Genomic DNA, 27367 nt, shown 5'->3' on the forward strand with positions numbered 1-27367 from the left:
TTTGTACTTTGTTTTTGCTTTTCATGTCCTTCTGTATATACAACACAAAAAAGCCTGCACCCTGCTGCATAACATGTTTTTAAATAAAGCAATAATTATTTCCCCTTTTTTTAAAAGGTAACTAAACCCTAAAACAACTTTTTTAGTTAATGATCTGTAAGACTGTGGCTTTATTAGTGCTGCTCATTGATTCAAGTACATTTTTAGACATTTGGGTATAAAGTGTTTTAATTCTACAATATATGGTGTAAAAACGTCTAAGTGCTGCCCTGTTCAGGTTGAACGGTGGCTACTGCAGTTGAATTTTCCTACTGGAAGTTGTGGTGCCCTGTGACGTAAGAGGGCACCAGCTCACCATGCCCTTGGCAGCCCCTGGTATAAAAGCATCCTGTTTTGTCAAAACAAATGTAGTGATTCAGGAGTTGGAATTGCAAGTATTGAAAACGACCAGGAAAGCGTATATTAGCATCTAGTTAGCATAGCATTTATATAGTTATTTAGATTATTTTGTGTAGCCTAGGTAAAATGGGCTTCTCCAAACAGCTTACGCTGAAAAGCGACGCAGTGCCAAACGCTGCTCCTCCTGCATGGACTCTTGATGTGAGTGGGCATATATTTTTAATCACAGCGTTTTGCTGGATTTTGTCAGTGTCACATAGCAGCAAATTAGACTTAAAATACTCTGTCATTTATGGTCATACAGACTTAAGAATATGAAAAAATAAACTGTTAAATGTCTACTTTTTTATGCGTCCACTTACAGAAAAAAAACCATTGTGCTTTTGTAGAATAAAAATAAATAAACGGTGTGCTTTCTGCCTCTCTGTCTCCTTGAACTTTTTTTCTGGAGCACGTCTCTAAACTTAAACAAAACTCAGCAAATACTAGTCACACAGGAATAAGCAATATATTTTTTATAAACATTTCATTTAACAGGTGCACGTCCCCCTGCTCAGCAACCAAGGGTTCGTCCCATCTATCTCCGCTGGGCTCTGCCCACTTTTCTAGCATTTTTCAACTATTGCCAGTGGGTGGAGTCAGGCTCTGACCAGGGGTTGAGTTACCCTTTAATATAACAAAAAGAACCAATAAGAATACCTTTAAAGTACTGGATCGATAAGCAGTCTCAGTAAGAGTAGTAATACTGTTAAAACCTTAACAACACCCATCCCTAGGTAACGGGGTGTTCATAACAGGACATACAGGACTCTCCTCAAGCCCTCAGTCTACACCACAATGCCTTTCTTTCTCAATCCTAACACCCACAGATGGAAAGAGACAGCAGGCAGTCTTTAAGTTCCATGACTGTAGGAACAAACACAGTCTGTTCTCCAGGGAGACAGAAAACTCAGGCCCTGTGGTACAAACACACTCTGGGGTTCTGGGGCCAATTACCCCCTCTCTCCAGAGAGAAGAAAAAGATGATGGAAAGAAGGAGAGTGAGAGAATAGATGGGTAAAGGTGCTATTCTGTCTTAAAAATAGCAAAAATAAGAACAAGTGCAGCAGGAATTGAATTGGAGCTGAATTGATCATTTATATAACACTAGCATCTCAAGATCCTATTAAACAGTCAATGGTGAAGTTTTATAGAAGAAAAAAAAAAAAAAGAAAAGTCACACCTTCCAGCCTGAAGTGACTCAAAGTCAAATGCATCTTTAGGGAAGCTGCCTGTAAATTTATCATGACAAGGTTACAGCTAGCCTATAGCCCAAACTAACAGTAAACTACAGTAAAGAAACAGCTTATGATAGAGCATACTGATAATACAGAGCTGTATTTACAACCATATTTAAAAGCGAGATTGAATTGTAAACTATGATTATTGACTGATTACCAATAGGGTTAGGTATCATTTGGGTTTTTTTCGGTACCGGTGCCTAAACTAGGGGTCGACCGATTAATCGGTTGACCGATTAATCGGTCGGACGATTAATCGGACGATTTTTAGCATTTTTTAACATAATCGGCATCGGCCAATATCCAGTATATCAAGCCGATTATTAGGCAGGCGCATCTGTGGGCAGCCTAGTGTTGTTGTTGTTGTGGAACACATGTTCGACGCACGCTGCGCCTAGAGTCATTCTCCAGCAGAGTGAGCAGACCTCATCCAGTGCTTAGGGAAGGAGCTAAGTTCCTTGGAGAAAACTCCTTTATATTTAATTAAAACCTTTTGATATGTTACTGCCAACTTCGAGAAAAAATATGAATAGGCGACATGACGTTTGGCTACTTTGGATATTGATAGTGTAGTTGAGGTTGCATTAGCACAGCAGAAGGGTTGCGATCATGTCACAATAAGTAAGCAAGAATTTTGCAATTACAGACAGAGAATCTGAGACTTTTATTTGTTCTGTTTTGTGTGTCTTATATTTGAGAGGGTTGTCACTCAATGCAGAGAAATAAGTAATAAAAAAGTGACCAACGCACTAAAGGACTGGCTTTGCTTTGCTAGCGTCGTCGCTAGGGTTGGGTAGCTACAGACAGACCCGCTGCTAATATGGCATTGGTGCCTTAACGACCGTTATTTACCGGACCGAATATCAATGCAGATTTCTGTGCTTCATTTCAGTGCTACTGTTATGCCTGTGCTTCTCTTGGATGCTCTGAAAACGGACGTTAGAAACGTGACGCTAGTCAGCAGTTAACTTTAGCATACCGTTAGCTAGTAGCTGGATTAAACACTGTTAAAATGCTGGCCAAACAGAGTAATGTGTGACTGTATTTCACTGTAGACTAGGGGTGGAACACTACATGTATTCGTATTGAACTGAAACGGTACGGGCGTCACGGTTCGGTGTATAAATTTACACGGAGAATACAAGGTATAAAAATAAATAAAACTCGCGTGCAAATTAATTCATTTAATGCGGAACTACTGTTAGATACGCGGGTTCTTTGGGGACACCTAATCTGTAGCTCCGCCTTATCTCTGAAGCAGGCTGCGATGTAAAGATGGCAATGCTGGAATATGGTGTGTGTGTGTGTGTGTGTGTGTGTGTGTGTGTGTGTGTGTGTGTGTGTGTGTGTGTGTGTGTGTGTGTGTGTGTGTGTGTGTGTGTGTGTGTGTGAGAGAGAGAGAGAGAGGGAGAGAGGGGCGCGGGCACGATCGTAAAGTCGCGTGTGTTTAAAGTCGCAAAGTGTTTACTTATATTTGTGTGTGTGTGTGTGTGTGTGTGTGTGTGTGTGTGTGTGTGTGTGTGTGTGTGTGTGTGTGTGTGTGATGCGATCGAACAGTGGAAACATACACCGTCATTTTGTTTATACATAATTCAAACTGCAAAGTGTTTAAGTTACTGTTAATTAAAATTTTAAGGAAAACAAATATATTAATCTGAAATGTAGCAAATTAATTTTCAAATCATTCAGGTAAAATTACCAAACATATCTCAAGGTCTCTCAAGGTCGTTTTTGTTGAGAAATCTTGTCTATCTTAAGTAATTATTTGTGTTAAATTTTATCTTTCAAATAGAGGTTAAAAACAAACACATAATCGGCCAAAGTAAATCGGCAGCATTAATCAGCCATCGGCCGACCCGGATTTCAAAAGATCGGCATCGGCATCGGCCTGAAAAAAAACATATACCGGTCGACCTCTAGCCTAAACGGTGCCTGAACCGATACTTTAAAAAAAGAGAGCCTCAAAACGATGGTGAATTACATTAAAGAACATTCACAATTCACAATAAAACCTAAGCCGCCTAACCCAAATACAATAATTTAACACTAAATAACACTACAGTACTAATAACAGCAAACTAGTCTGTATTCTTGGTATGCTACAAACCAGCTTTAAATTTCAGGAATTCTTTTCAATTTTTTTTGCCTTCTCTGGCCAAATACAACACCTCCTGACTTATTGCATGTCCTGCACTAGGTGAGCGTTATTTTAGAACGCATCACCTTAAAGGGGTGGTTGGTTATGATTCCACTTTTCTAACTTTAGTTTGTGTGTAATGTTGCTGCTTGAGCATAAAGAACATCAGCAAAGTTACAATGCTCAAAGTTCAAAGCAAAGGGAGATATTTGCTTTTAAAGAAATCGTTTGTTAAGGACTACAACAAATTTCTCAAACGTGAGAAAAATAGAGTCAATTGTATAGTTACCAATGGACTTAAAACTTTACTACTGTAGTGTGAAGTAAAATCATTTATATGCTTATTATGAGATTTTACAGTGCAGTTGCATTACAATAGTAATATATTACTGTCTTTGGGATGATAATCATAATAATTATAATAGTCCACCTCCACCCCCATAGTCTCACACAATCCTGTGGGAAACACTGACAGCAGAGTAAGGCCTTCTGCAAAATGAATGGGTCGATTCCCAAACTGCCTCTGTCTTAAAGTAGCTCCTAATCCAATGCCTGCATGGAGCTTCACTCACTCTCCCACTGTCTGCTATGCGTCACAGGATGATCCGTCCACCTATGCTCTAATTAGGGTCTGAGAATTAGAGGAGTGTATAGTTGGCTCACAATATCTGCAGCACATCACTAAGAATAATGTACTCTGACTATCAACCCGAGTTTGAGCTCCTGGCTTGAGGTTCTTCCCCGATCCTGTTCCCCTATATCCACCCCTATTGCATCCTATCTCTCCTCATGCTGTCCTGTCCAATAAAGTTAAAAAATGCTCAAAAATATACTGTCATAAAATAAATATTCCACTTTGTCATCTATACAGTGTATGAGGTGCATTTCACTATCAATGGCTATATAATGTTGATGTGGTATGCTTTGCTTGCCTTTATGTCTCTCATCTTTACAATGTTTTTGCACAGCAATTAGGAATAAAAACTGTGGTTCAGTTCAAAGCACAATTCTGGAACCAGCGTTTTTTTAGCCAGAGGTTTTAACACTCAATGTGTTCAGCTTACTGATTTGTCTATGAGTTAGCGAACTGTCTGTGTGATGTAATTTCATTATCAGTACGCTGATGTCGACGACTCGACGTTCACCGTCAACATGCACATATGCAAGTGATTTGAGTATGGAACATGGACAATGAAGTATACCTGACTGAGCCTTAACTGGTATTAGATGCTTCACTGCAATCTATCGATGTGGATCAGCATTATTATCTCTGAGTTGTATGTAAATTGCACTAATACTATAAGTTTTAGAGATCGGTGTACACAATAAACAACTGCCATACCTATCAGGATTTTTCCCGTCATCAAATCTTTCCACCCAGTGTTTGTCGTATCGATGTTTACACTTTTTTTTCTCTTTGTCTTCTGACTTTAGAACTTCTACTGATTCCCCTGTTGTCTGCGCTGGTAAAGCACAATAATATCTAAAGAGGCGGCAGCCAATGATCATGAGGATTCATTTGATGATTTTTAAATTAGCACCAAACTACTGAATGCACCTTTAATAAATAAACATGCAAGAGGAGCAGTGTTTCCCCTACCAATGCCCACACCCCCTGAAAGAATGACAAAAATATATTCCCCAAAAAAGAAAAAAAAATGGACAAGCGAGCTCCATGTAGTAACTTTAGCGGCTATGATTTTCGTGATATAACAGTTCAGTACACTTGAAATCAAATCGCGATAGACTAGTGTGTGAATATTAAACCGCAAAAAGAATATTTAAATATGAATCCTACATGTTCTGTGTGAATGAATGGTGCAGACGACGCACAGTTTAATTTACCTCACACACACACACACACACACACACACACACACACGTGTGACGCTCAAGCTGTTTTTTAGAGGACACGGATGCATGAACTTCATCTCCAGACTCTAGATCCGCTCTGAAAGTCACTTCGTGAGCATTTAACTGCTTCTTTTGAGGAAAAACTATCGTCATGTCATAAACACAGAAACTCAAAGGTCTTCACGCCAACCCGTCAAAATAAAAGTTCGGTTTAACTTGACAGAAAGTAGAAATTAGATACGTCTCAATGTAATAATAATACTAACACTAATACAAATAAATTAAGATCAAAACGTTAGGGGTGGGAATCTTTTACCATCTCACGATTCGATTCGATTCCGATTCTTGAGGCCACGATTCGATTCAAAATCGATTTTCGATTCAAAAAGATTTTCGATTCAAAACAATTTGATTTTATTCATAATGATTTCTAATCAGGTTTCTGATCATGATCTACTCTCATCTGCTTTGCAATACTGAATGACAAACGGAGACATTAAAGTGTCTTTTATTAAGTTCAATTCTCAGGGAAGTGCCTTTTATCAAAAACATTGAAAAAATATTTTTACTTGGTACTTTTAAAGCAAAGTATTTATGATGACCCACAACGAACTTACTTCCAATACTTCCTATATTAATTGTATTAATAAAACTGTAAGGTTACATTTGCCAGCATATGTCCCAACATTGCTGAGAACCAACAGGAAAATGAATGTGTGCCTGTACTAGCAGCGTACTTGTAGTAAATTAATACAAACTTCAGCATATTCTGAATCTCTAGCATTTAATAATAGACTTCTAACCAACATCCTCTTGTTATTTCCAATTAGCAATATAATCCTTCAGACAAAAAAAAACATTTTGCTGTAGCAAATTCACAAACAGTTTTCGTTCAAAAATATAGAATTATGTACCAGAAGCTATCATAACGTATAATGCTTGTGGACTTATGCATATTCTGAATAATTAGTAACATACAAAGTCGCTCTTGACTTATACACAACTAAATAATAAAGAGTTATGACTTGAAATGTTTGCTGTATACCACAATCAAAAATAGCAAAGAAAGTGAATGAACATTCTGCAGAGAGTAACTTACAGTCAAAATGTTTTTTTGGCAAACTTTTTGTGACTGGCATTGCACATATTGCATACAGATCAGATCGGTTTACACAGCATATTTTATGTGAAAACTAAACAATACAGAAATTAGCTCTCATACAAAAAAATACTAAATAGATCAAATTGCCATTGTTCCATACGTTTGCTTTTAACGAAGACATTCTCTGGTGCCGTGCGGATTTGGCGCTCAGCCATCATGCGTCTGTTATGTGCGCGTCTCTGTTATGTGCACGCCACAGACTGTCCGCGCACGTGCACGTCCGCTTCAGAGTTCCTCCTTTTGCGTTCCTTCAATGTTACGTTATTAGATTTTTTTTTTTTTTTTTGAGAAAATCGATTTTTGACATTTGTGAATCGATTCAGAATCGTCCACATCCCGAATCGCGATTCATCTAAGAATCGATTTTTTTCCCCACCCCTACAAAACGTAATTTTTTTTATTTATTTTTTTTATTTTAACAGTAAAGCTCATTGTGCAGCATGTTGTTTGACAAAAAAAGTTTGTTTAATTTCATATGATTAAAAGAAATTTAATTAATGTTTTATTTCTTAATTTGATTACCAGAAAAAACAACACCGAATTTGTGTGAAAAAAAAACATATCAGAATTTTTTAAAAAATATTGTATAAGTTTAATAATTGTTTATAATAAAAGTTTCATGATTTCAATTAATTAGACATGATTTTTGATTACTAAAACTTTTCCACCACTCCCACTCCACGACACTAGTTTCAGGGGATCTACCACCCCCCCTGAAAAAAATCCTATGGGAAACACTGAGGAGAGATACATGTAGAACTTCTGTGGAAAATTGAGGAGCTGTGGGTCTGCTCATGAACAGGTTCAGACCGAATTTGAAATGCACTTAAATACAGAAAAATTGATTAAATGAAGCTGAGATAGAGGCGTGGAAGATGTGTAGAACTTTATGAATGATGGATATTGCAATTCTGCAGAAATCTGCTGCAGTTTTCAGCCTAGATCTATTAGGGCTGATCATGAGTTACACAAGAGTAGATGTTTGACACCTTTAGCCTCTAGTGTCTTATTCAGCCTCTAAGAGATTACAATTGGGTAATGAGCTTGTAACTGTATATTTCTCTTTTTCGCATCGATTACATAATGTAACCATAATTTGAGTTGGACAGATCTATAAAGAGAGTCATTATTATGCAAAGACTAGGGATGTGCGAGATTAGTCGACTAGTCGATTAAACAATACAGCTGCTAGTCAACTTGGAAATATTAGTAGTTTACATTTATTTTGCACATTTAATGTTTGTTATATTTAATGTTTATATTTTTACAAAGCCTATGTTTAAATTACAGTCATGTTAATGTTACATTTTAAAATGAATATATTTTTTTGAAAAGTGTATATCTGGAGCGTACAACAAAATTTAGTTTTACCAAAATTAGATTTTGCATGCGTTGGTTTTCTCTAGCTCTCACAGCAGGTTAAGAGAAATGTCCACTCGGAATATGAGCAAGGTGAGGGAGTATTTTGAAAGTGTACACAAAACTATGTCATGATAAACTAGTATAGGCTATAACAATTAAGCTTGCTTATAGGCTTGTTATACTATCGGTAATGAGGCACAACAACGGTTTGAAATTTTGTATATCGGATTAAAGGAGAAAAATGTATGAAGGAAACTTACTTGATACTTGAACAGTTGCTACTGTATGTCAACATCCTAACAAAGTGAATACATAATTAAATATCTTAACGTGCTGACTTATGTGGTCTTTTATTTGAGGAAATCTTTTAAATAGGCTTTAGGTTTGAACTTACTGATAAAATTTACTTTATTTGTCATGTACTGTAGATGGGCTGCATGGAAGTAGATTATCTGTAGTAGTTGCTATAGTTACAGGGGATCAATAACAGTAAAGTTCAACATTATATTTAATAGGCGAATTCCATTCGAAAGCATACATAACTGCCCTATTCACTCTGGAACACTTAAGGGTGCAGTGCATGACTGTCAGAATGTTGCTTTGAGAGCGTAGCACCTTTTTATTATTTTAATTGTAGTTTTTGTTAAATTTGTTGTGAACATTTTTATTTTCATTTTTGTTTGGAACAACTGTACCAATAGCGTCTACTTTCCACAGTGCTCTTCAATGTCATCTGAAATTAGGCCAATGTTACTGCACCTTGATCCTATGAGAAACAACATTGTCTGAATAACAACAAGTTATGAGATAATAAGATGACTATGAGACTAGTCTTGGAGGACGGACCATCTTTCTTGTAGACAAGTTGTTCTGTGGCCTCTATAAAGGCTGTTGAACTGAGTTTTGAACAGTTCTCATAAAACACCGCCTGACAGCAGATTCCCAAAATAGTCGTGGCATAACAAGCTAACACGCAAGGACGATCAGCCCAGCCCAAAGAAGATGCAGACGCTACAATATCTCATTCCCATCAGGGTCAAATAAGTTAGCCCAACTTCAGTGAGTTAGGATCACTTGCAATATCCAACTGAAAATATCCTGGTTGTCCACTGTGATCTTACATTGCCTCCAGTGCTTCAGAAGTGAAGGATTCAGTAAAGTTCACATGAACAAACATGAAGTTGGTCAAGCTCGTCACACTTGATGATGCACTAACAGACCACACATGAACCACACTTGTGCTAGAGCTGGTATATTTGCTGAGCTAATATTAAGAGACCATGTGCTGTGCCAGATATGCAAAGCTTGTCTCTCATCTTTCAGCCTATGAGACACGCTCATTTATGAGTTGTGTGAAGCCTTTTTAACTCTGAAAATATTCAAAAGAACACTTGTAAGCCTTAAAAAGGAATACCATTTCAAAACAAAAATAGAGATATAACTTTTCAGAACATTAGACATGGAACATGTTTTATATGGGTGTGTCTACGAGCTTCAGTGAGGATTGTGGTGGGTGTGAACAGGGAGAAGGGTGTATGATGCAGTGGTCAGTACATCTGATAGACAGGATTATCTGTTGTGGGCTCTATTTTAAGCACCAGTGACAGGGAGGCTGACATAGGAAAGCAGAAATATGAGCTGTAGTGTGCACCAAGGCGAACAAATTGAGGTTTATGCCTGTGGTGTCAATAGAACTATGGGTTCAACAATGAGTATTCCATCTCATGGAATCTAATCTTGCATAGCCAGACTTTTCACTATTGGAAAAGTCTTTTTCTACAACTTGCATCTGCATAAAAGGACGCAAATGTGCATGTAAACTTGAGCGTGCTAGTTTTTTACAGTGTACTTTATGGTTTGAAAAGGAAACTCTGGATGTGCTCTTCCCTTAACAGCGCGCTGATACACGGGCAACTACAGCACAGAGAATTTACAACATCCTATCACTATCCTGTTCTCATTATAATGCTGAATTTAGCATGTATATTGGTGGTAATAAAATAAATTCTAGAAAGTGATTACAATCCTATTTCTACACGTATTTCTTACAATCCTATCCTGCACGTTTTCGAATGCGCACAACGAGAAAAAAAGTTTAAATAAAACGTCTCGGGTTACGTATGTAACCCTCGTTCCCTGAGTAGGGAACGAGACGCTGCATCGATACTCGATACTTTGGGGAATGCCTTCGGCATGAAGCGTCTGAAGTCTACTATACAACTATTCCAATCTGGATTGGTGCAACGTCATTACGTCATCCGTGACGTCGCATGTGACGGTGATCCGGAAGCTATAAAACGGTCACAGGAACCAGGAAATGTTAGCTTCTAATTGGTCAAAGCAAGTCGTTCTCAGGGGCGCGAAAAGTGTGGCCGAGGGATGCAGCGTCTCGTTCCCTACTCAGTTCCCTTTCGTAAAGGGAACTCCCGCTGCATCGATACTCGATACTTTGGGGAACGAATACCCACGCCACCACACTGAGAGAAAAAACGCCCTGGTACAAAGCATCTGGTACACTCAAGGACGATAGGATGAGTAGAGGGCAGATCCAAACTAGTTTGTTATAAGATTTGGTGTAAGAAGGGGAGGTGAGGAGCCAGAGGCTCAACTGACCTCATGGAAAGGGAAACCCCAGACAGTAGAAATTAATAAATAAGAGGTGAAGGCAAGAGCGCACCTTGTACTTTAAATATGAGTGGTTTCTTCAGATAACCAACTGTCTAATTGATAAAGGGGAATAGCTCCTACCCTTGATACATTATTAGATGGATTGACTTCTCCAAGCCCGAGGCCTATCATAGGAACCTCCAAGGCTAAACTTTGACCATCCGACACATGCGATGGAGGATGGAATACCTGAAGAATCATGATATTGCCTACCGGCACCTCGGTACCGGGGCAACAATGATTTAGAGTGGCTCCTACGCTAGTAAGTGAGAGGGGGCAGCACCACCTCTCTTACAGGGAGTAAGACAAGCATGAAGCAGACTCAATAGATTCTTCTATATATTCATATATACTAGTACATAGTCATATACGTCATCCACAGGACATGATGGGCGCCAGGGATCACCCATCAGCCTGATGCCAATGGGCTGGATGACCAGGATTCATCCTCCAATCTACAGGAACTTGGAGTTTCAGTGGGAACGTCCTTTCGAGAACACCCTAAGAGGCTTGCGGAGGGCACTGAGGCCGCCACAGAGGCCCTAAGCATGAACAGGAGATCCCGTTAGAGAGCGGGATGGAACACCAGTACTGAAGCCAGTGGGCAGTAATACACTGGGTTCAATGCCCTCCCTAACTTAATTGTTTAGTTCCTAGTAGAGTGGGGTTCTAGTATGGATGTCCTGACCACCTCGGTGGAAAGGGCAACCTAATTATAGGTGGGACCCCCTCAGGGGCCAGACCCATAGTCTCCATAACTCTGGTCGGGGATGAAATAATGTACCATCAGCCTGAGACAGAAGATCTCTCCTAATAGGAACCTTCCATGGAGGACTCTCCAGGAGACTAATAATGTCCGAAAACCAAATACGGGCCGGCCAGTACGGAGCTACAAGGAGTAGTCTCACTCCGTACCTCCTGACCCTTTCTAGAACCCCAGGGAGCAGAGCGATCGGGGGAAAAGCGTACAGACGTGACCTCGGCCACATCTGTACCATGGCATCCAAGCCCAAAGGAGCTGGATGTGAGAGAGAGTACCAGAGCGGGCAATGAGAGTTCTCATGAGAAGCGAACAGGTCAACCTCCGCCCGGCCAAACTCTCTCCATATAAGCTCAACCACTTCAGGGTGGAGCCGCCATTCCCCGGGCCTCAGCCCCTGCCTCGACAGGATGTCTGCTCCCATATTTTCAACCCCAGGAATATACATAGATCTGACAGAGAGAATCTTGTCCTGGGACCAAAGAAGGATTTGATGAGCCAATCTACAAAGAGGGCGAGATCTCAAACCTCCTTGGCGGTTGATATAAGAGACCACCGACATATTGTCTGTCCTAACAAGAACATGATGGCCTCTGAGGTCCACAAGGAAGTGCCTCAGGGCAAAAAATACGGCCAACATCTCCAAGCGATTGATATGCCATGTGAGATGATGGCCCTTCCAAGTACCTCGGGTGTGACGGCCCTCCATAACCGCACCCCAGCCCGTGAGGGACGCATCCGTGGTCAGAGTTTTTCTCTCACATGGTGCTCCCAAAACCGGGCCCTGAGACAGGAACCATGGTTTCTTCCATACGACAAGAGAACGAAGGCATCTGCGCGTAACTCTGATCGTACGAAAAGGGTTTCCCAGAGGAGAAAATCCCTTGTTCCTGAGCCACCACTGCAAGGTCCTCATATGGAGCAGACCAAAGGGTATTACCGTGGAAGCTGCAGCCATAAGACCCAACACTCTTTGAAAATGTTTGACAGTGATAGCCTGGCCTAGCCTAATACTCTTCATTGTGTGTAAAATGGTATTAATACGAGCAGGAGACAATTGTGCCCGCATCGTGGTTGAGTCCCACTCTACTCCCAGGAACGTCGTTCTCTGAAGAGGAGTTAAGGAACTCTTCTTCACATTGAGTCTCAACCCCAAGCACCTCAAATGACGCAAAACAACATCTCGATGTTGAATCGCCAGTTCTTTTGACTGAGCTAAGATGAGCCAGTCATCTATATAATTCAAGACACGGATCCCCTGAAGTCTCAAAGGAGCAAGGGAAGCATCCATACATTTAGTGAAGGTGCGAGGTGATAAGGCTAGGCCGAAAGGAAGAACTCTGTATTGATAAGCTTTTCCCCCAAAAGCAAATCTAAGAAACTTCCTATGATGTGGGATGATGGAAATATGAAAATAGGCATCCTTAAGATCTATCGTTACAAACCAGTCCTCGGATCTGATTTGTTGAACGATCATAGGTATAGTCAACATTTTGAACTTAAATCTCCTCAAAGATTTATTCAATACCCTGAGATCTATAATGGGACGCAGCCCACCATCCTTTTTTGGAACTATGAAGTACCGGCTGTAGAACCCGGAATCCCTCTGCTTTAAGGGCACATATTCTATGGCCTCCTTAGCTAGGAGAGTCTGAACTTCATCTTCCATTACCTGAGCCTGATCAGGAGATACCAGCGTATGAATAACACCACTAAATCTGGGTGGTCTAAACTGGAACTGGATTCTATATCCCTTCTCAACTGTACTCAGGACCCATTGAGATATATTTTGAAGACCCTTCCAGGTGTCTAAATAATCTACTAAGGGAATTAGTCTCTCAGGACTAACCTCAGGTTTTCTATTCACATCTCTAGTTTCATCTTTGTTTATATTTTCGGTGACCTGAAGCACTCTTCTGGCAGGAACTAACCGAATCATTTTTTCTACAGGCCTCGTGAGAGGTAGCGAACGTTCCAGAGCAATAGATTTCATAGGAACACTCTGTGAAATACATTCGCTAGAATTCGATGCGTCCCGAAGCGCACTTGACGGCGGGAAGCAACATCGATTTCCTGAGGGCTCCGCGGAGCGAAGTTTTAAAAAGCCCACGCGGAGGGGGATGCCCTCAGAGGCCTGGGTGTCCCGTCATGGCCTCTTAGTCGAAGCCTTCCTCGCCTGAATAACAGTCCTCAGATCTGTTTTCGGTTTGGAAGGCTTCGACTGAGAGTGTTGCCTCTGCCTCCAGGCCCCTTGGGGGGGAGCACCCCATCGTATGCAGACAACTACCAGCCCGACCTGCCGCCATATATGCCTTCCCAACCAAGGCCGATGTTGTACGGCAGGGCTTAGTGGGAAGCGCCGGAGCCCGCAGGGATGATGCAGCGTCAGGGGAGAGGTGCGACGCAAACGACTCTTCAACCCTGGGCATCATCCCATAGCCCTCCTCCCTAGCACCCATTATATTCGAATATAGATGGACATTGGGGCTAGATATTCTCGAGGAGAAGGGCTTATTCCACGATCTCGACACCTCGGTGTGGAGATCGGGAAAAAATGGCAGACTCCGGCGTAGAGGTTGTGACCGGGACTGCAGGAAGCGCTCATCGAGTTTGCTTTTTACTGTCGCTTCCTGCGTCTCAGATGGCCAGTCGATGTTTAACTTTTGAACTGCCCTAGTCACAACCTCTAGCAGCTCCTCAAAGGCAGGGGAATGGGGTGGCGATCTTTCACATTCCCCTGCCTCGATGCCCAAAATATCTAGCTCCTCGGAACCAGATAATTCGAGCATCGGTTCCTCAACAGGGGCGGAAGAAGCCGCAGCGCGGGCTTCCGCACCCTGAGCGGAACTATGGGAACTAGCTTCAGAATGCTGAGAAAGGGCCGAAGCCGTCTCAGCATCATCCACTAGATCCCGCTGCGATCCCCATGAATGCAGACGCCGCGCTGCCTCGACAGACGCGGGACCTGATCCACGGGGATCGCGGGGCTGGCCGCTTTCAGAAAACATAGCTCGCCGGGAGCGGAGCGTTCTTAGGGGCATGATTTCACAGTTTGCACAGACAGCGCCCTCGAGCGCTGCCTGTGCATGCTCCACTCCCAAACAAACTACACATAGCGAGTGTGTGTCACCCTCAGCGAGAAAACGCGGGCAAGGGGACGCACACTGCCTGAACTGTTTCTCAGCCATTTCACTTTATATATATCACTCTCTCACGGACAAACAACACCAAATAAGACAGACAAGTTGTACATAGAGCGCTTGCTGAAGACCAGAAGCTAACATTTCCTGGTTCCTGTGACCGTTTTATAGCTTCCGGATCACCGTCACATGCGACGTCACGGATGACGTAATGACGTTGCACCAATCCAGATTGGAATAGTTGTATAGTAGACTTCAGACGCTTCATGCCGAAGGCATTCCCCAAAGTATCGAGTATCGATGCAGCGGGAGTTCCCTTTACGAAAGGGAACATAGGTTTACTGTTAAAGGGGTCATGACATGTTTTTTTCTTTTTTTTTATTATGTTCCCTTAGGTGCAATTATAGTATTACTATAGTTTTTTGGACAAAAAACGTTTAAAATTGAGTGATATATGACCTTTTCCCACCCTGTTTCTCATGCTCTGATTCAAACAGTCTGTTTTGGGGGTGTTTCCCCTTTAAGAGTTCAGTGTTAACACCCACTGTTATGATTGGATAACGTCAGTGCCTGCATCAATTGTTAACGCTCCCTTGTCAAAACGTGCGGACTTTGCGGAGCTGTGTTTACCGTTACCCTAGTATCGGGTGATGCGTGCGAGGCGATGGCGATTGCAATGATGTTTGAGTCGGAATCAGAGAAAATGAATCATCAACACAACTAAGAATGCATCTGCCCGTCCACATAGAAAGTGTGAAACTATTATGTCAGTTTGACAGCCTACATCTTTTAATAGCCTACAGGGCATGAACATGACGGTCATGAAAACAATAAGTAGACTAAACTAAGTAAAAACATTCATAATGAATTAAACTGCAATTAACGTTTTAAAAAAGTTTCAAGTTTTAAATAGCCTACATTACTTACAGTTTGCGTCGTCGTTGTTGAGCCCAGAATAGTCCACACGGCCTTATCTTATACAAAAGTTTTCTGGAAAAGCCAGCATCATACTGCGATTGTTCTCAACTGTCACTCATCCTTGAAATGTGGAGAACACACGCTTAAATTAACACTGCCGTGACTGGGACGTCCGCAAAAAATAATCTGCATCCATCTTCCCCTGACGTCTGGATCTTTCAGCAGCGTATATTATTCAAACATGTTGTTTGTCCACAGCCAGGAACAGCACATCTTCTTGTAAACAGACCCACTCACTGCACGTCGACTGAACACATGTGAAGCGCGTGACAGATGCGATGATGAAATGAGGCGTAGTTATCTTGCGCTTGAAGCGTAGTTGTCTACGCTGGAGGCGGTCATATGCAAACGACTGCTAAGTCACTTCGTACTGTGACGTCACTTCATACCATGGATCCAGAACGAGCTGTATTTAGAGCTTGATTAAATAAATGATTCGTTTATAATGGGGAGGACGTCTTAAGCTATGAAACTTGCAGGACGTTTTAATGGTACAAAGACCTCTTAAATGCCAAAAGATCAAGGCAAATTTGGTTTCTCGTGTCATGACCCCTTTAAAAAAACGGGAACAAAATAACACTACTGTATTATTAATATCATCAATGATTTTTGCCTATCAAGCCTATCTAAAAGGAATATGACCGTCTCAAATAACCCAATGACAGTCAATAATGTCGGACATTGCATTTAAACTGAAACTGAAGAGTGAATGAATGGTCGGTTAGCTGCAGCGTTTTTCTAGCTGGTTGTTGAACTCAACCAAACGTGTCTTATTTGAGATTAATCAGATATAGACAACATAAAAGTAATCTTACATCTGCATAAAAAGACGCGAATGCGCACATGAACTTGACGTGCTAGTATGATCTTGTGGACGCGCTCTTCCTTTAACAGCATGCTGAAAAACTACCACAAGTACAAGTTATAAATGGAGAATAGAGGATATGTTTGTAAACATAAATCCATCTCTGCACTTATGATTGTAAGAACGACAAACGATATGCATTGCTACTGCACAAAACTCTGATTTTGAACAGCAAATTCTTTAACAAATAATAAAACATACTCAGAGGTTCTGATTTAGAAGCTTCAGATTCAGATTGCCCTAACAAAGTTGGAATTATCCCTTTTTTTAGGAATAGCCTTTGTGCACAGTTTTGTTTTCTCCCAGGTTCACAGATCAACTACGATCCCTATACTTGACATCATCACACATGCTGCGATCATGCTGAGCACACTAAGAAAACAATGCTAAAACGATTTATTGCGCAGCCATAAACTGTCCTCTTTTTCCAGGTTGTTGTTTTCTTTCTTTACCTGGATGTCATTAGAGAAAAATGCTTAGTGAAACTTAACCTTTATCTCAAATAAGTTCTCGTATTTGATAAATATATTGCCATTCAATTCACTGTTTCAATACTGTTTGACCCCAAACTCCCAACACTGACTGATTGAATGTGCCTTAATCTCAATAAGACTAAAAACCTCACTTTGGACTTCAGATGACCTTAGGTAGAACAGAGACAACTGTTTTTTTTTTTTCTACTTTGTTTTTCAGATGATGTGCATTTTGTTGTACTGTGCCGTGGGTACATTGTATTCTGATGTACTGTGCATATTAGTGCAAAATAATAAATTGTACAATGAGATCCAGCAGGAGTAAGAATTCCTCATAGAGCAAGAAAACAATTAGCTGCTAATTAAGAGCGAAACACCCAGATGCAATAGGATGCAATGGGGGAAACATCCTGACCCGTTCAGCATTTTAGCAGTCTATTAGTTTACGGTTAGAGTTAGTAGAATAAGTTGACATTTACAAAGTTACAGTCAGTAAATGTTGGGGGACCATCAAAATAAAGCAGAGCTTTCTGTCCATCCATTAACTTTTGCAACTACCACTTTCAAGCCCAAAAAAGGTAGTAAAGACATCATTAAAGTAATCCTTGTGACTCCAGTGTAGGGGTGGGTGATATGGCAAAAAATATGATACTAAGATTTTATTCAGGAAAATCACGATTCATGGTTTTATCACGATTTTTTTCATGTTGGTTTTACTATTTTGCAAATGACTTAGTAGAATGTCTAAAGTAGACTATCAAAATAAAGTGTAACCTGGTCTATTTCAATGTCTGAACTGCTAATTTTGCCGAAAGGCAACACGTTTATAGATATGATCAAATAAATGCTCCAGTAAAGTTTAGAAAAGACAGTTGGCCTGTGGGATTTGTGAGATAACAGAGTCCTGCACTCTCTAGAACCACAAAGCTCTCAAAGAGCCATTTTTAGACATGAAACATTTAATAAAAGACATTTCTCAAAGTTCTCAAAGAAATGGTAAGCAGCGTAGTAACCACAAACTCACATATTCATGCTGAAGACATAAATTGGAGTAAAAGGTGTGCTTTAAAAGACTGAACCATTTTATCCTCAATGGACAAATTGAAAAACTGAGACCAAAACAAAAAAATACTTCATCCTGAATCTTATTTTGAAAACTCACAAATATATACTGATAAGTAAGAGAAATAGGCCTACTACAGTAATGAGAAGATAGCAGTGGGAATGCTCAACAACTGTTAAGGCTTTAAATAACCACAATCGTCCACTGCTTTAGCAATGTAATGAGGTCTGGTTACATAAAAAGGGGGGCTGTGGGTAAGGTCCACAAAACAGACTGTTGTGTTGTCAGAGGGAGGACACTCAATGGCTAACTTTTAAATGGCTACTGAGATATGTTACCATCACCAGAAGTTTCTGTGAAAAAGCAATTCCACTGGAGAGGAATTTATATCACACCTGTGTTTACTTCTCATGATGCATTACTTTAATAATACCAAATATATAGGCTAGCGCAATTTCTGTTTAACATACCTAATTTTGATGTAGAAATACTATGCAAACATGTTGTTCAGTAAAATGGAATAATGAGCTTTTGAGTCAACAGCAGAGCTGACAAAGGGTGAGAGAGGTGGAACACAAAAGCAGGTGACCGGGCAGTTATTTGTTTTCATTTCCTGGTTAACGTTACTCTCTTCTCATGTAGCTGTTAGAATAAAGCTTTTATACCAACAAGCCAAATAATGCCTTGTCAACTTTTTTGTTTAGGAGTGTTATAGACCAGTAGATCAGATCTGTAATGCAAGTAAAACCAAAAACTTCAGAATTTGCCAAATCAGTATTTGGGGTGCTAATTTATGCAAGTCCTCTAAATGTGTAGACTCTGATTTTATCATCCCTGTGCAGGATGCCCTGCCTTAAACTTCCGCTTAATTAAACTCCCAACTCATTTCCAGTTACTTTCACTCTAAATAAAAATTGTTTAATGAGAGATTTGATGTGTGGCTTAAATATGTAAGGGGTCAAGATAGTTTAAAAGAGAAATTGTTTAAATAGGCACACTATATGAACCAGCATCTGTCCGTAGATAGATAGATAGATAGATAGATAGATAGATAGATAGATAGATAGATAGATAGATAGATAGATAGATAGATAGATAGATAGATAGATAGATAGATAGATAGATAGATAGATGTTGTCACTTATTGTTACATCATATTGAAGAGGTAGCTATATCATTGAAATCCGTGAAAACATTTAGTAATAAAATACACTCACCCTACAGGTCTGATGGTAGCGTCTCCTAAATTCATCTGTCATAAACTATATCCGTTTTGTATCAACGCAATTCACTCGTACGTCCAGGCGGGGACATTGGTATATTATACCTCAAAAACATTCGAGTGTCACCTTTAAAGAAAAGAACATTAAAATACACTTTAGCAGAACAAGGATAAAACTCTTTAACAAAAAGACACAGCTGAGCAGCACCAATGTGACACGGTAACAGTATAACTTGTACATTTACCGCAGCCTGGACAAGTGTTTGGTGTACGTTACACACTTATGAGGAAAACAAATGAAGGCATTCAAATGTTCCACTTGCCAGGCATAACAGAGACTACGAACGTAACACTAAAAAGTTTAACGCAGCTATTGCCATGAAAAGTTAAGCGCCAAAGCAAAACGAATATCGCCAACGAAATATCTCTATAATATAAAACACTGAAATACTTACGTGGATTCGGCTTCTTCTAGGCGGACAAAAACGGCACAGGAGTTCTGACCTCTATTCTAATCCGTCCACCAGGCAGCGCCGTTCCCGCGGCTTCTCGAGCCCGCGCTCAACTGTAGCCTGGAATTCTGAGCGCGAGAGCGCGCCCGAGAGAATAGTATTGATACAGTGAGAGAACAGTGCGCACGAGAAAACAAAATTGATACAATGAGACTGTCAATAAATTACTCTCTCTCTCACCACCTAAAAACGATTATCTAATGGACAGTTCGTATTAACGTGACTGCCCATTTGTTGTTTTTTGTCATTACCTTTTTGAATGGTCTTTATATAAAACAAAAATAATCAATTTACGTAATTGTTAGTAGTGTTCTTGTTACCAATGTGTAACTGCTAATGAAAATACGGGATTTTACTGTGGTAACCGTTAAGCAGCAACAAAAGCCATCACTCCCAGCGTCCCAAGCGTTTGTTATTCTCTTGTGGTCTCCCTGATTGGCTACTCGCCGTTAATACGCCCCGCCATCTGTCTATTTAAGCAGGATTCTCGGACACGTTCTCGGTCAAACCATATCAAGTAAAACTCGGGAATAATATACTCTCATACCGATGTTAATCTATATGTAGAACGCATTACAGTTTTCTATTTATGCATAACGGAGTTTGGAAAAATTATATGGAATATAATATATTACAAGAGTATGGAAAATATTATATTACAAATGCTATGCAAATGCAAATGCTGCTAATTCAATCACCACTGCCGCTGAACATTTGGTTTCCGACCATCTTACAACTGTCTTCCCAGAATGACAGACCCCGTTGCACGTAACCCTAAGAGGGCGTTGTAACACTTAAATAATTGTAGTTGTAAAAGTTAAAAGAAGATAGTTAAAATACTGGAAATCAATGTGCAATTTTACATAGAGTAGAGTAAACGCCATTTAAAACTTTAAATAGGTTAGTACAATATTTTTGAAACACATATGTGAAAAAAGTGTGTAAATATTTGTGTGCTAAATATATAGGCTATAATCATGTATCATATAGCCTATAGGCCTATTGCACTTACGTCTAAATTTCAAATAAGTGAATTTAATGAGACAGAGAGCAGTGCGATCTTTTTATAATGCCATTCATATATATAGTTTAGTTTTTGGTGAGATGAAGTCCCGCCTGGGGGAGGTCCAGGAAATAGCACCTCCTGTGCTGTAAAGCTTTTTGGCAGAAAGTATCACATCAATTTCACATATTCAGCTGTCATCACCAAGAAACATGACAGAGAACCAAGGTACTGTGACTGGTAGGTCAGACTCATACAGTCTTTTTAGTCTTTTTAATTATGCTACATAATATATTTGTATAAGTTCATAATAAGTTTTTATAATTAGGGCAGATTTATTATTATTATTGTTGTTGTTGTTGTCGTGATTTTTGTTACAGCATTCATTAAAATTGTATTCATTATTTGTTAAAAAGTTAACCATTAAAAAAATGAAAACAGCATGATTATGATATGTATTTAAACACAAAAGTAGGCCTATAACGTTTCATCATCTAGACACTTAAGCCGTCAGTTTACAACGCATAGTGCTGAACACGATCATGCTATGACCAGTAGATGTCATGAAAACACAAACTAAAATTCAAGTCTGTTACAAGTTCCTACTTGTGGTGTCATTTTATTGTGTCTAACCTTCAAACCTAAAGAAATGTTGAAACAATGTTAAGATTTCAGAATATATTATAAGCATTATACTATTAAAATTCAATTATATTACTTATCATTGTGTTTTTTGTGTGCCCTTCAAGTTACAGTGACAGAAGGCTATAGTGACTACTATGACCTAGAAGGATATGTTCCTGGAACCCCATGCAACAATGGCAACGCGAAGGCCTTCAGTGAGGTTTTTCTTCCCACCCTGTACAGCATAGTTTTCATTGTTGGCTTAATCGGAAACAGCCTGGTAGTGTGGGTCCTGATCAGATACCGTCAGAAATCCAATATGACAGACGTGTGTCTCTTCAACCTAGCCCTATCTGACCTGCTCTTTCTTGTGTCACTCCCTTTTTGGGCTCACGGTGCCATAGATGAGTGGGTTTTCGGCAAATTCATGTGTCATACCATAACAGGTTTCTTCATGATAGGCCTCTATGGCAGCATCTTCTTCATGGTCCTAATGACTTTGGATCGCTATGTCGTCATCGTCCATGCCCACAGTCTCTTTTCCAGAAATCGGTCTGCAAAAATGGGTTTGATTCTGGCCTCATTTGTATGGATGCTCAGTCTGTTTTCATCCCTCCCTAATATTATTTTTGCCAAAGAGAAAAATGATTCAGGCATCAAAACATCCTGTGGATCCGATTTTCCTGAAGGTTCAGCCTGGATGTCATTTACTTACCTTCAGATGAACCTCTTGAGCTTGATTATTCCCCTGATTATTATGAGCTTTTGCTATTCCCGGATCATCCCCATTCTGCTCAGCATAAAATCACAAAAAAGACACAAAGTCATCAAACTCATCCTGGCTGTGGTGGCAGTTTATTTCCTCTTCTGGACTCCATACAACATTGTCATGTTTCTCATGTTCCTGCAGAGGAAAGGCTACTTGCTTTCTTGCAACTGGCATACTAATTTGAGCCTTGCCATGCAGTGGGTGGAAACTATCGCCTTAAGCCACTGTTGCCTCAACCCTATTATCTACGCCTTTGCTGGACAGAAGTTCAGAAGAGCAGTTCTTAAAGTCCTAAAAGATCAGTTTCCATTTTGCTTCAGTCATTGCACAAATTTGTCTCGACAGTTATCTGAACGCAGAAGCTCAGTCTTCTCCAGATCTTCTGAGTATTCCTCGACACAAATTGCATAGCGCAAACTTGTTCCTCCAGAGAGTTGTTTTCATTCTGAGTAGCTTATATTTTTATCATCCCCAAGTTCCCCTTTTTACTGAATGTATCGAGTTTATCTTGAAAGTTGTCTTTGTTCTGTTTTTTTGACACTTTTGTTTGACAATAAGGATGTATGTTAAGTATGAGAATGCAGAACTAAGATGTTCTTCCCTGTGCATGTATATTGCTTATATTTTAGATTTGCAAATGATATAGAAAATGGTTTTGATATAAATGATTTCATCATAAATTTTAAATAAACCCACTGTTTGTATTTGCATCAGTGGTTAAAAAAAGCTTTATTTTTCAGTTATGACTTTTTGAAATCTCTCTTGAAATACATTTAGCATGTATTTTATGTTTTGCTTTTAAGTTTTTTTTAGTGCTAAGTGGTTTCTAATAAAGCAATTTTAATTAATGCATTGTCCTGATTGCACTATGTATTTAAAGTATTATACAGAGATATTAAAAAACTTTTACAGTTTAACCTAAATAAAATGGCTATATATTTTATAGAAAATACCATACTCTTGAGGTTGAATTCCTTAAAATACTTGGGATGATGGGAATTAAGACGTATCATGTATTATGTGCAGATAGGCTTATTTAAGTTGGTGGTGGGTGGGTGGCTGGACGGGGGGGGGGGGGGGGGGGGGTTTGGGTAACAGTCTGTCCGTCACAGAGAGGAAGTCTGACGCATAGTTGTAAACCACACCTGCGTAAGTGCTTATCTTTCTATGAAACCTGGAGGCACATTGTGCGTCCCAATTCACATACTTATGCATTATTCTAAGCCATTTTGCAGTACAAATAGTTCAAGTAGTGTTCACACTGGAGAAAATAAAAAGTTTTTAAATACCCAGATAAATCACTTACCTGTATTTAATTGGCGGGGGTAGTTGTCTTGAAACACAACTACAGTTTCAAGAATGTTATGTTTGTAGCCATTTAAATACTCCCACTTTCTAAGACTTCTCTTTTTAAAGCTGATGTGTTGTCCTCTAAAAAAAAAAAAATATATATATATATATATATATATATATATATATATATATATATATATATATATATATATATATATATTCATAGGTTTCATCAAAGAAAAGTGTTTGAGGCTAGTCATTCATTTTAGATACATAAATGGGAATTTGGTGTTATTCTGATAAACAATGTGGGCAACCACTTGGGGGGGGGGGGGGGTATTATTGTGGCAAGGTGCATTACAAGCTCTGTTTGCTGCTTGACACTGAATAAGATGAAAGGTTTCTTCTGCTGCTGGATCAGTGCAGATAAGCTTGCGAGATCAACCACTAGATGATGTTCCAACATAGCCTGGTTCTACCAGACTCTCGCACATTTCATTTGTACAGAGTCTGGCCTCTCTCCATTGACAAGCGTTAACTTCCTTGTAGGCGGGTACTCTGTTGAAGTTTAAAACTATTGGATCTGACCAGAGTCACTCTGGATCTGCCATAACCAATTGCTAACGTTTGTCAACTCAAACTAGCGCACAATCTCAGCGTCATCGTTCTCAGCCACTCCCTCTGTTCGCTGATTGGACCGGTTAAAAATTGATCTGAGAAAACCAAAGAATACACCACAATCCCAGACGGAGGCTGAGTCCCAATTCGCCTACTTATACTACGACCTAAAAGTATGTACTTTTTTTGTGATGAAAAAGTACATACTTTTGAGTGTGTAGCAATGCACGTTCTGGGACATACTTCGATGACATCATGCAACGTGAACTTGAACGTGGTTGCCTAGTTACGCACACCGCGACTGTTAACAAAACATTTAACATTTCATTCATTCTTATATATCCAATATAATTTTATTTGCTATTCCCATCTTTTTTTCCACAATACATTTACAATGTGTTTACCAAATTGAGGAGTGAAGCAGGGCGTCGTCGTAGATCAACCAAACGCAGGTCGTTTGTGAGGCGGCTCTGACGTTCATGTGCAAATGTGTGTAACGAAAGCTAGCGCTACTTATTTTCTGAGTTAAAATATTTAAAGTTTATAGTGTAACTATTGTTTAACGTATTTTATACTTCATCTTATACTTATGTATAATACTTAAAAATACCCCGATGAAAATGAACCATGCTTTTACTATAGTAACCATGTTTCTTTGGTTGGACTGATAAAGTTAACATATGTACAGCCACAGTATTACTACAAATAAGTCAGACAGAAACATCAAAAGAAATACATAAAAAAAGACACTTGCATGACACTACTAGAGCCTTTTTATTTATTGTTTTGTAGACTGCAATGAGGCGCTCGGTATCTTCATCGGACCCTACAAGATAAACACGGTACTTTTTTGGCACAACATAAACCCATTAATATTACGAGACAATAAAATATAACTTTAATTAGGGTTAAACATTTGAATTCTTACACTTAAAAACTGAGGGCGCATCTCCGTTGCTGCATCCGACTGCCAGGTTTACATCACCACCATCACCGCAAAGCTCCTCCCTCCCGAACGCAATGGGTTGTGGGCAATATTAGCCGTTATGCCTGGTTCAGATTACACGATTTTTTTGTCTGTTACGATAGTCACTGTGTCAGATTACACGATTTTGACTCCTAAAAATCTTGTTATGTCGTGGACAAGAAACATGTCAGACTACACGTTGTTTTCCGACCAGTCATCGCGAGCCGTCTCACACACTCATTCACTCGCACATACACACGCTCACTCACATAGCCTACACGCAATCACTCTCACACACACACACACACACACACACGCTCTCTCACTCACACACTCACTCTCGCACACACATGCTCTCTCACTCACACACTCACTCTCGCGCACACACAGTCACACACACATGCTCTCTCACTCACACACTCACAGTCACACACTCGCGAACACACACTCTCTCACTCACTCACTCACTCGCGCACCGTCGTCGTGGAGGACCGTTAAAAAATTAAACATGCTAGTCTTTTTGTCGTGATGTCGTGAAGCATCGCAGACGCGACGTAGGTTGTCGCCCACTATGACACACTATACGAGATGAAACGATCGAATCTTGCGTCCCGACGCCCGTTGTCGTTTGCGAATCCCCACGACACCCTACGTCAAATGGATCGTGCCAAAATCGGGCTAAAATCGTGTAATCTGAACCAGGCATTAGAGTGTGCATTGATCTGCACTTCGAATTCTAACCGGAAATAGTAGACCATCCGGGTATCTTTGGAATACTTATTTCAACATGCTATGATTTGGGACGTACTAATTCTAGTTTCGCATACTATTTAGGACGGATAGTATGCGAATTGGGACTCAGCATGTGTTACTGAAGGAAAATGAAATTGAGCGGAAGTACGTAGGAGGGCGGAGCCAGGCTAGTTCCAACATCCTCTATCACAACATGTGCTCTGCCTCAAAGAAAGGCAGAAAATGTACAAATAAGTGAAGTATAATTAGACTTCTCAAAATTGTATTAAAATAACAGAAATGAGGTAAAATTATTTGGTACACAAATTACTACATATGAACACTTAATAATAACAAGAACACACATTTCTGCACTTACTTCATTATTCACTTTATCCATCTTATTTTTACCACAAGAGCCGACATGGCCATTTTTAACTTGAATGCAAGCTTCTGGTGTCAGCTTTTTTTATTAAAAAAAAAAAGTGTACATAAACAGTGTTATGTTGCTTGATGTCACAAACTATATTTGTTTTAATATTATTTTAACTTTATTATCGTACTCATACACTGGTTTGTAGCACAAACAGTTTTACTGTACTGCACTTTTTTATTCTTCTAGTTATTAACCTATAAGGGCTAATGAATTATCTTTCAGGTTGAAAAATAAAGTGGATAAGCCAGTGAGAAAACATAGAACATAGAAGGGATAGTTCACCCCTGAAAATATTATCATTGACTCACTTTCATTTAATTCCAAACCTGCATGACATTCTCTATTCTGAGGAACAAAAGGTTTTGACTGTTTATGTCCTCTCAGTTGTTAGCAGCACTGTCACCTGAAAGCAGGCAGGTCCCTGGATTGAGTCGAAGCTGAACCAGGAAGCTTTCTGTGTGTAGTTTGCATGTTCTCTCTGTATCTGCGTGGGTTTCCACTCTGAACAGGGAGCCCACAATGTAACGAGAACAGGAGCCCCAGGCAGTGCCTAAAAGGGGCGGGCTCTCACTGCTATTTGAATGGGAGGCCTTGACCAGCGCTTTGCAGGGGCTTGACTGTGTGTGGTCCATGACCAGGGAACTCATGCAGTGTTTGAACTGGGGAGCTGGCCGTTATTATAATGATAATATGGTTTAATTGGCTGAGTACGTTGGAATTGGGAGCATGGTTGGACCTGATGTAACTCTAGAAGGTTTCTGACAACCAGTGACCGAGTGCTGGTTTTGAAACTTGAATCTTGTAACTGGATGGTCGGAGTCATCGACTATGGAAGCATATGTGACCCTGGACCACAAAACCAGTCACAAGGGTAATTTTTTTTTTAAATTGAGATTTATACACCGTCTGAAAGCTGAATAAATAAGCTTCCCAGACAGCATGGTAACATTGATTCAATATTGAGTTTTGATCCAAACCATCATTTTGGTTGACATCAAAATTTCAATGTTTAAAATGTGTTGGATCAGCATTGAAATGTTGATGAAAGGGA

The 27367-nt window shown here is 39.8% G+C and overlaps 2 protein-coding genes across 3 annotated transcripts in view; one reads left to right on the forward strand and one right to left on the reverse strand.

Moving 5' to 3' along the window:
• cobl (cordon-bleu WH2 repeat protein) overlaps nucleotides 1-20292 on the reverse strand; it is a 155772-nt gene extending 135480 nt beyond the window's left edge. The window contains exons 1-2 of the mRNA XM_081388427.1: nucleotides 19818-20292; nucleotides 19358-19489 (exon numbers count right to left, since the gene is read on the reverse strand). Of these exons, the coding sequence (XP_081244553.1) occupies nucleotides 19358-19392 (35 nt within the window). The 5' untranslated portion in view covers nucleotides 19393-19489; nucleotides 19818-20292. The remainder of the gene's footprint in view (nucleotides 1-19357; nucleotides 19490-19817) is intronic.
• Nucleotides 20293-20945: 653 nt separating this feature from the next.
• Nucleotides 20946-23190, forward strand: LOC308704326 (C-C chemokine receptor type 5-like). Of its 2 annotated transcripts, none has more exons than XM_081388534.1 (2): nucleotides 20946-21105; nucleotides 21627-23190. In XM_081388534.1, the coding sequence occupies exons 1-2, from the start codon at nucleotides 21090-21092 to the stop codon at nucleotides 22679-22681; spliced, it is 1071 nt and encodes a 356-aa protein (XP_081244660.1). In that variant the 5' UTR covers nucleotides 20946-21089; the 3' UTR covers nucleotides 22682-23190. The 2 variants fall into 2 exon arrangements, with proteins under 2 accessions (XP_081244660.1, XP_081244659.1); XM_081388533.1 differs by having other exon boundaries at nucleotides 20952-21117.
• The last annotated feature ends 4177 nt before the right edge of the window (nucleotides 23191-27367 follow it).

This window comes from Scardinius erythrophthalmus (assembly GCF_964197995.2).
Source record: "Scardinius erythrophthalmus genome assembly, chromosome: 16".
NCBI lineage: Eukaryota > Metazoa > Chordata > Actinopteri > Cypriniformes > Leuciscidae > Scardinius > Scardinius erythrophthalmus.